A 10,588-nucleotide genomic window follows, 5' to 3' on the forward strand; every position below is an offset into this window, starting at 1 on the left:
TCACTTGGCAGAGAGCATTGGTGGTCATTAAACCTCAGAGAAACATGCAGTTTCTGGTTCCTCCGGCAAGTTCAGCAACTTAGTCTCCTAAGAGGCAGAAGGAGGTACTGAGAGCATCTTCAGTGACAATGCTTCTGGAAAACACCTTTTAAGTCTAATAAGGTTCATTCGGTGGATTTCACAATCAACCTCGAGAAGCTTTTGGGAAACGGGGCCCAGGTCCCGCTCTTGAAATCATGGTTGTTGTTGGGACTGCCAGACATTAATAATCTTCCAAACCACTCTAAAAAAACACCAACACACCAGCCTGATACATGTTTAATTACTTAACAACCAGTTTGAAGTGATTAGTAAAGCCTGCTAGAATTAATTAAAGGGCGGTAAAATAGAGTTTTACAGCTACAAGATGTTGTAGCCTCATCCAACATCTATAATTACCTCATCAAGGGAAGTGTGGGCCCTATAATGCTTTAGCACTGCTACCCCAAATTAACTGAGAATTGGGAAGTGCAGACACATCACAGAGACGGGCAGGGCGGCAGACGGGATCATAGCTGTGGTTGGAGTCCCACAGTAGCAATGTTAGTGCACCCACCCTTCAATATTATGACTCTCATAAACAAACAAAGCTGCGTTCCTGGTCAGAGGCCTCAGAGTGGAGGCAGGAAGAAGGTTGGGACTCTATCACTGTGTGTGGAGAGTGCGAGTGTCTGTGTTTGAGTCACCTTGCAGGTGAGCGACCGCGTGCAGGGTCGTTTAGTCTCGGGGTCCTGGACTCCACAGTGCTTGTTGGGATCAAACACTCTCCCTATAAAAAAAACATACACATATTAGACTGGTAGCAAAGATAATAAGATAATCATTTCTGCCTACCCGTCTCAAATCACATTTGCCAGGAGTGGGAGCCTTCCAGTACCACCAAGTGTTATATTAATTTGTCACTATTGAGACGGCAGTTCACTCACTGACATTCATCTATTGACATCTTCTTTTGTTCATTCAATCACTCGGTCACGGTCTACAGCTACTATAGTCTAACAGCACTACACTGTGTGACAGCATTGTAGCAACGCTTCCAGTTTGAAACAGATAAACTGTACAAGCTGTGACAAATCACTCGTGACAGGACACACTGGCAGCCTGACAGGAGTCAACTGTGACTGGCAGCTCAGGAAACTCTCTCCTGCTTTAATGAACTGAATCTGAGGTACGATGTAGTTTGATGTGTGTTAAAACTGTGTCTGTTTACTGTAAGGAGCTCTTCTTGTGCCAAAACGTGTTTTGCGTTACAAAGCAGCAGACTTAAGACTAATACAGAACATCCTCATGATGTATTTTCTCAATCAGCTCTTTACTAGGATTGCAGTGATTATCATACTGTGTGCATTTGCTCATCTGTGGTGTCTGTATCTAGTCATGAATATTAAATGTTATAAAGAAATACTACAACTTGTTTTTAGGGGGTTTAAGGGTTAATTGACCACTGGTCACTAAATATGCATGTAATGACAACATCTACAAAGTAGTACACAGCAATGAATACAAGCTGAAAATATTGCTCGACAGTGTGCAAGAAGGTGCTGAGTTGCTTACATTTTCAACATGATTTGTTTTATATTTTCACTGTTTTATGATGCCTACTTTATGCATGCTTTTCAATATTATGCTTGCTCATTTGTTTTTTGTGATTACATGACTTTTGTACTGTATTTGCTTATGATGTGTAATGAGGTGAGATTACTTCTGTAAAGCTCACCCGCACAGTTGCTTCTTGTCTTGTTATCCTTGTGCTTCTGCTGAGTTGTTTTACTAGGCAACAATATATTTTCAAATAATCATTGATAAAATTCCATGATAGATATGACAACATTTACTCACAAATTTGATTGACTAGATGCTGGGAGGCAGCCAACACTGTCACTTGGCTGTGCACCCCTGTGAATTTATGTCCACTTACCCTCACATTTTCAGTTTTATCTGACCTTTCTCTCATTAAGACTTTTGTTAAAACACAGGTCATTTTCAGTCTGATTTGTCACTAGTTCATTATTACTGTTCCTCTTTATTATAATTAATATATTGTAGTTGCAAGCCATCACCATGTCAGCTGTCATGTTTTGTCCACCAGTCGTGTCAAAGTTTTGGCCAGTTTACAGTATGTTCCCTATCTTTGTCATTTGGCTTGGTCTGAGTCAGTGACTGTTGTTCAACTCATTTAGGCACCATTTCAATTAACATTCAACTTCTGTTTTGCTTTCATTTATTTCAGTTAATAAAAAGCCACATTTTTGAATAACCGGAGCCTCGCATCTACCTACACAGTACCTGACATCCAATAAGGCAGCTACAAGAGCCATCACAACACAGGTGTTAAACATATCCTCAGTTTAACGTTGTCATCTCAAAACAACAATTCTGAATAGCTCTGTCAAATCTAATGACGTTTACTGTTTGAGCAAGTGTTTTAAATCTGTGTCCATTATGGAAAGCAACAGTAAAAATCAGCATAAGAGATTATCTAAAGCAGCATCGTGTATATGAGTTAAGTTGGTAAACAAGTCAAATCACAAATGGTGATCAGGTAATACAAAAATAGGAATTAAGTTGTTAAACAATTGAAATTCAGATTCATCTCTAATTTTTTATTAACCACTTGCAACTACTAATTATGGACCGTTCTTACATCTTGGATCAAATGGCACAAGTTGAAACTCAGTTTAATCTTAAATGAATTTTCTATGCTGTTACCAAAAGCAAAAGCATTGCTCAGAACGACAGACAAAACTTTGTTACACCACACAACAACAATCTTGGGTCAGCAGGTTATCTTAAGGAGTGTTACTGTCAGAGGGCTGTAATCTAGTGCTGGCCTCTCCTATAATCCCTGTAATCTTTTTGTGTTTGCAGTATGAGACAGCCCTGGTGGATACGGGTGGACAAACATGCACAAATGTACATGTGACAAACACACTTAGACGTAAACAAAACTCACAAGCTCACTCACAGTTTCTCACATATAAAAAGGAAGTTGAGAGAAAGAACGATGGGTAGTGTTAACACCGACACTGATGAAAAAGGGAAACCAAAAAACGCAGAAAGCAGAAGAACGAGATGAGTGAGAAACGAAAATGAGTAAAAATCCCAGAAGTGAGGAGGAGACCGGAGTGTGTGAAAGGAAAAAAAAAACTAATGAGGCCAGGGTAGGAGTGTGTGAGAGAGAGAGACGTGGAGGTCGAGGCAGGAGGTGGAGAGTGAGAGGATGAAAAAATACAGACGCGCAGGAGGTGGGGGAAATCTCTCAAGAAGACAGGCAGCTTTTTGGCAGCAGGAGCTTGTGAATTAGAGGGTGTAAATCAGAGGCTGGGAGCACAGCGAGACTACGGCACAAACCAAGAGAAAAAGCTGGACCGAGAGACATGACACCGACAACCAGACCCTGAGGCATCCATCACAAATCTTTTTATCTTCATTGCTATGCGTTCATGTTCATTTAAAATAAAAAGAGTTGAGACAGGAAAAGAGTAAGACATGCGTCTCTCCTTTTCCAATACACATAGTCTCACCCTACCACTGTCCTGTTTGCTCAGCCTGTAAGCTTTCCAAAGGATATGGAGAGCTTGTGGGAGCATATGTATATATGTTTTTGTAGGAATTCTTGTGTAAAAACTAATAAAAAGACAGAAATATTTAACTCCTTCAGCACAGGAAACCTGAAAAGCTTTAGAATCAGTTTTGTGATCTATAGGTTGCATCGAGATCACTCGCACCAATGAAAATAAAAGCAGGGGAATTACGTAATTGTTAAAAGTTTATCATCTTAGAACTGACCTGAGAGTCTTTTCTGTGACCTGGAGGGAGTCTTTGTCCCGTTTTGGTGCTTCGTCTCCAGTGGCGATGCAGACGATGATGGCAGAGCACCAGATCTGTGAGCAGGTGAAGGTGACGGGGAGGGTTTCCGGTCCAGCGGCGAAGGCGAGGGAGTGGACGACGGCCGCTTGTCCAGCGGAGAGCGCGCCGGACTGGGCCGCCCATCCAGAGAGGATGGAGACACGGTGGAGCGCGGCGTGGATGGCCCGCTGGTGCCTCGGCCGTTCACGAGCTTCTCGCCAGACCGCTGGGAGGCCAGGGGAGTGAGGGACAGAGGTTTGAGGGAGGAGGGAGAGGGGGAGGTGGAGGAGGTGAGGCGCACATGTGACGCAGAGTCTGCTCGGTTGAGGCACGGCATCTTCTCTAGGCTCACGACTGGAAGAGATACACTGGAAAGGAGAAGTGGGAGTGAGGTTAAATCAGCTCTCAAAAATGTTGTGAGAATATGAGCAAGAAAGTCATCATTTTAGAAAAGAATAAGTATGTGCTTACCACGTCTTGCTCCGTGCCCCCTTTGGTGGGTAGACAGCAAGCGGCGCCTTGCTGAAGCGGGAGTGAGGGTAATCTTTAGGGACCCTGAAGGCCAGCGTGTCCCCAGGACTGGGAGCCACAGCGGGGGCCACTGCCGGTGCTTTGGGCTTCATGGGGACCACGGGGCTCCGGGAGGGGACGGGGGAGACGTGGCGCTTCTCTAAAAACAGGTCAAGACAGAAGCAGAGACAAAGATCTTGAACAAAACAAACAAGACACAGTCCTACTGTGTGTTGCTAATAGCTACTTTTTGGATCTGGGTACTTTTTTGGATCTCATTTGCATGTCATTAGCACCTCAGTTGAGTAATAGTGTAGCGCGGTGTGATGTTTACACCAACTTCTGTCTCTCAGTGTCAGAACCTTTCCTCCAAAGTATTTACAAATCAATTAAATGTACTTTTGACTAATTAGCAACTTGCCTGACACCATCTGAAGGGTCCTTGTGTGACAAACGCAACCAATCTGTTATTGTTTGAGGTTCAAACAAGAGCAGCAATTATGAATACCTTTTGACCCAGATCTGATCTGAATACACAAGTGAAAGGATGCTGAGACACAGATAGAGGGGGATAAATCACAAGGAGAGTAGGAGAGGAGAGGAGCTCACACTTACGGTTTTTGCTATGCATGTCTTTGTGGGAGAAGGGTGGGGAGGGAATGAGGGGGGTGGTGTCCAGGACTGTCTGTCTCTCTCTGACTGTCTCACAGGGAAACTACACCCCAGCTACCTGGATGAAAACAGAGGGGTGAACATGTCATAAAAACAGAGAGAGGTGGTGGGGGAGAACACACTGCATACACAGTAAAACAGTGGTTTGAATTGCTAACACTGGTGTAACAGGTAACATTTAGCTCTAAAAAGGTGTAATGTCATATCATTTTTATGGCTCAAAAAAAAGTTTGTCTTATCTACCAGCTGCTTCAGGAGGTAAACATCTGCACGATCGAGCAAGATTTAGCCGATATATAACATGGTGAAAAGCAGCTGTTATTTTTGGGACGAGATCGGCCCTTGTGGTTAGCTGAACATCCTGTCTGTCGATGAGATGCAAATCTAAAACTGAATTGAGCTGTGAAATTATGAAATGTACCTAAAGACAGGAGCTCAGGTAGAATATAAAGATGGCTAAATTTAAATCTCAACAGTGTATGTATTTAGAAAAAATACTTAATTTAATAACAGACTGTGTGTGGCTATTTATCAGTCAGCATATGCACTCAGAGTATCTGAATAGCCACATATGGTAGCAATTATGCAGATTAACAGCAAATATACAAGACAAATGGACAAGTGACCACAAACACTTTTTCTCAGGCCCTTCCTTAAATTACTTGACAGAGAGTATGATAAGCACAAGCCAAGGTCAAGCTGAAACAACACCCTGATCCAGAACACACACAGACACACACACACACACACACACACACACACACACAGTGACATACTAAAAGAGTCAGGCAGACAAAATGATAGATTCCTGGATGCAACTCCAGAATCTGTGAGAACATGTATAGTCCTACAACAGGTTTTGCTGTTGGTTTATAACATCAAGGCTCCACCTTGACACCCTCAGATAGATCTTTGCACCCAATGAGGTGTCAGCACACGCACAATAACACGGAAGTGCCACTTGGATCTGCTTTGCATAAAGCACAGGAGGACTGTTTTGTCACCTCATGTTGCCTGTGTTCCAGCCAAAAAGATGCACTTGAAGACACCTCAAAGACTACAGCTGATAGCCAACTGGCTCGTACTTTCTGAGCCTGTGTGAGGGATAGGCTCTCCATACCAATAGGTGGCGGTAGTCTGTATTCATAAAAGGGAAATGGGAAGACTATTTTTTTTTTGCGACGACGCTGTCATTGCCTGTCAGTGTGTCAGGACGCTAAAGGACTTCCCTATGGATAAACACTAGTTATGAAGGCTGTTAGGGATGTGATGCACTTTCTGCCGAGCCCCCAGGAAGAGCTCCAGGCTTTGAAGCCAGTTTTCATAGTGGCCGAACCGTTTAATTACATCGTCACGTGATGCACTGTGGTCCCAAATTACTTTTTCCCATGAGCTTACATTGTGAAAGAAGCTTCTGTAAAATGGTACATGATACATGCCACACGATTCACGATTGAATAATTTGGCTTTCGAGGCAATGCTCCTGGTCCAAACTGGGAAGGACAACTCACTCTCTTGTAACCGGTGACAAATCACACTGCACAGCCGAGAGCTAGCCCTGGACCTGAAGGCAACTCTCCAGTCCAGAACACTTGTATCACCTCCCCCCGCCCCCTTCAACTGACATCTAGTAGTAAAACAAACTAGTGTCACGCTTTAATCAGTAAACAGCATAAGGGTTTCTGTGCGTGTGTGTGACAACGTTGTACAACCCGAGTGTAGTGTAGTAGTGTAGTAGTAGTCTACCAGCAGCAGCACATTGGAACCAAAGGGCAGAGCAGACAGACTGACTGACCCTGTGTGTTTGCTCAGACTACTTGAGTGCACATGAAAGTGTGCTGCAGGTGACTGAGGGAGAGTGTGTGTACAAATGTGTGTGCAAAGTGTGTCTGTGTATATATAAGAGATTAGCCATTGCATGCATAAATATAACAGGTGTTTGTGTGGGTATGATACTGCACTGAGTACTTATATACTTCAAGTGTGTGTGTGTGTGTGTGTGTGTGTGTGTGTGTGTGTGTGTTTTTTTTGTCCAAGGTTGAGGCTGTATGTAGTTTGTATGCATAAGAGCGTGTGTGCATCTCTGTCTGCAATATGTAAATATGGGAATACTTTGTTAGGGCATAATTTGTCTAAGTGAGGATATGTGTGTGTGTTTGTGTGGCAGGTGTGTAAATAGGCCAGTGGAAGCAGAGGCAGCTGCATTCAGAGTAGCAGCAGGATCAAAGTCCAGAGTCACATTCGCAGGTATGCAGCGACAACAGTAACAATTTCACACATTAAAATCAAACGTTATTTCACACATGCTCACGCATTAAACCTCACACCATTTTAGTCAACGCAAGTGTACTGTTCAATGCAGTTATTATGTAGGAATGGACTGGGAAAACTGCGCATGTTTTAACTAAATCTGTGTTTCTATGTATAAGGTTTATTTTTATATCCTGATTTCAGCAGTTTCTTATTTCATGGATGTGTCCTTGTGGCTATTTGAAACCAAACACAACCTGTACTTGTGAGTCATGTTCTGTTGCATGTTCTTTTTTTTCCATTTCTCAATCCAATAAAAAGCAAAACAATTTTTTACAAGTAGAATTCTAGAAAAACATCTTTCAACAAAGTAAAAAGTTGAGGTATTAATTAGGTAACTATAGATTTATTACAGTAAAATAAAATAAACATGATCAAAAGCAGTTTCAACAGTCAGTTAACCCTTTTCAGATATTTTGTTTTTTGTAATAAAACTCATCTTGTGTGTAAGAACTAAGGAGCCGGTTGGGAGCGAACCGTACTGATTTACAATGCATGGACGACTGCCCAGGCAAGGTCACTAAGCCACTCGACCACAAGGGCACCCTCACTACTACGCTCTCCTGCCTGCCTGCCTGCCTGCCTGTCGTTATGGCAATGCTGAGAGCCCAGCAGGCTGCTGATTGGCTGTCGACTCATCATGTGGGCGGAGCTAGAGCATGATGAGGAAGCAGGGAGCTCAGCTGGGTTTGTTTACACTGAGAGAGGAGCAGGGGAGAGTGTGTGAGAGAGAGACATATGAAGAACTGAAGATGAAGACTCAGTCATTCAGGATTTAACAGTTAATAGTGTATGTAACAAAGCAAAGAGGAGGCTGACTAAAGATCCTGTACTGAAGTGCTGCAACGATTAGTCAAGTAATCAATTAGTCTATCTAAAGAAAATTAAAAGTCAAGTGTTTTGATGATTTTTCAAGCAAAATCTAAATTATCTACTGATTCCAGGTCCTTAAATGTAAAGATTTGCTGCTTTTCCTTGTCATTTGTAATAGTAAATTAACAGTATTTGAGTTTTAGACTTGCAACAACCAGGGGGAATTGGAAGTTTGTACAAAACAACAGTAGGCCAACATTAAATAGGAGAGGTTGCATCACAATCAGTGCGGTTACAGGAGGGATGTAGTACCAGAGAACATCTATCTCTCTGCAAAGCATGCGTGATTGATCCTCATTTGCTGACTTCAGTCTTGACTCTCTGACCTCTCCTGGAAGTTATAGCGACAGGCGACCGAATGAAATGCGCTGTTGCCTCGAAGAAAGTGACAGATAATTCTGGGTTTGAACATTTGCTGGAAACATTTGGGATAATGTAAGTCCAAAAGCAATAAAGGTCTAGACTGTTTTTTTTAATTTTAGAAATTTAAAGACAAAATGTTGCATATTATATTTCTAAGTGCAAAGAAATTAAGCAACAAAACTACGTCTGATGTATGCTAGAAACTGGCATTTTAACCTGGCCTGAGCCTCAGCTAATGGCCCAAACACAGTCAAGCCGCAACAACAATAACTTAACAGTGGGACGAGCCACATCACCAGCAAACGAAACTAAGCAGGGCTTCTGTGGTAAAGGGCAAAATGTTCCAACAACAGACAAACATCACGAGAAAAGAACAAGTAAACCACAGCCCACACACACACACACTTTTACACAACAACAAACTCAGACAGACACGGAAACATCGAGTAGCCCCGAACACTTAAGTTAGGAGTGAAATGAAACCGAAAGGAAACATCGAAGGAGCTCAACGAATCCTCCACTAGAGAGAAAAGTTAGAAGGCGAGTAGAGATAGGCAGACAACATGAACCTTTCATCATGCACTCGACTTACGCATGCACAGCAGGCCGACAGCAGGGGAGAAAGACTGAGGGAGTGGAGGGAATGAATCGTAGTAGATGAGAGAATTGAAAAGAATACACTGAAATATCTGAGGACGGCGTGAAGCGCCGATTTATCCAAACACACGTCTTCAAAAGCACAAAGCAAATCAGTTGTGACTCTTGAATTATCTACTTTGTCATGGTATTCAGGGCCCAAATGTACCGACATATGAAATGCTCTCTGAAATAACCTCAAGATGATCACACTAGCCCTTATAAAACACTTGAATAAGAAAGAAAGTTTGATTAAATCATCTTTTTCATTAATAAAATGTCTTTACAATACCCTGGTCTGTCTCTGGGGTTCACTCACGAACATTAGAAAACAATTTCTCTGCACATTTTCTCCTTTACATGCTCACTGGAGAGAGCATGGTGCGAACACTGCCAGTGTAAGGGATTTATTTGATATCCCACTGGGGCCACTTATGCTAAGAATATACATGCTTGCCTTACTCTAAAGAGCTTTAAATAAACAAATAACCACTAAACGGAAGTCTCTGATGTATAAAATGCAGTGTATATTAACCTTTCTGAACACAATACATGGCATATATTGAGCATATATTAAACATCTATCCAGTGTAGGTCCTAGCTTAAGTTGTGACCACTCTCTTCCTCACACACAGCAAAGCATGAGCAAACTGGGCGTGTATAACTCAGAACCACTGACCCCTGAGGCAGCCAACCCCCTCCTCCTCCTCTGTGTGTGTGTCTGTATATGTAAGGCTGAGGCCTCGCTGCTGATTCAATGCACAGGTCAAGCATGAAAGCAGATCCCACGATGGAAACACACACAGAGACGAATACAAGGCCACCACGATGAATGATAAATGCCTCTCACGGTCACAACATATTAAGTAGAATCCCCCAGCAGGGACACAATGGCATTATACTTGTTTGGTGACATGATGGGAACGTGCAACAATGGGTGGAAATGCATAAAACATCATAAGAATATCCTGACAGGGCCAGTTCCTGCAGGCAAATCACTCAGCAAAGGTCAGGAGGAGTTTTTCTCGTATCATGACACAGAGTGGTTTGTGTGTATAATGCTTTCAAATTTAAGAATGAAGTCGATGAATCAAGTCAAGTGGCTGAACGGCTCAACTTCTAGGTCGGTTATAAATTATTAATAAAGATAAAAAAATTTGATAAAAATGACCCAAGCACATTACTTTTCCACTAGTCAGCCTGCGACTTTTCCTGCGGACACCATTTTGTGATTGAGAGAAAATTAATGTGCCAACTCTTTTGACAACTGAGTCAACGTTTCAGGCATTTTTTAAGCAAAAAATTCAAACATTTTGCTGTAAATGTAAGGAATTTG

The 10,588-nt window shown here is 42.4% G+C and overlaps 1 protein-coding gene across 2 annotated transcripts in view; it reads right to left on the reverse strand.

Annotated features, from left to right (window-relative positions):
- atxn7l1 (ataxin 7-like 1) overlaps window positions 1–10,588 on the reverse strand; it is a 33,035-nt gene that overhangs the window by 12,852 nt on the left and 9,595 nt on the right. The window contains exons 1-4 of one of the 2 annotated variants that reach the window (XM_084345956.1): window positions 5,014–5,124; window positions 4,360–4,558; window positions 3,829–4,256; window positions 726–808 (exon numbers count right to left, since the gene is read on the reverse strand). In XM_084345956.1, coding sequence (XP_084202082.1) covers window positions 726–808; window positions 3,829–4,256; window positions 4,360–4,558; window positions 5,014–5,029 — 726 coding nt within the window. In that variant the 5' untranslated portion in view covers window positions 5,030–5,124. Of the gene's footprint in view, window positions 1–725; window positions 809–3,828; window positions 4,257–4,359; window positions 4,559–5,013; window positions 5,125–10,588 lie in introns of those variants that run through there. The other variant, XM_084345957.1, reaches the window with a different exon arrangement.

The sequence above is a fragment of the Pagrus pagrus genome (genome assembly GCF_965226575.1).
Source record: "Pagrus pagrus genome assembly, chromosome: 23".
Lineage (NCBI taxonomy): Eukaryota > Metazoa > Chordata > Actinopteri > Spariformes > Sparidae > Pagrus > Pagrus pagrus.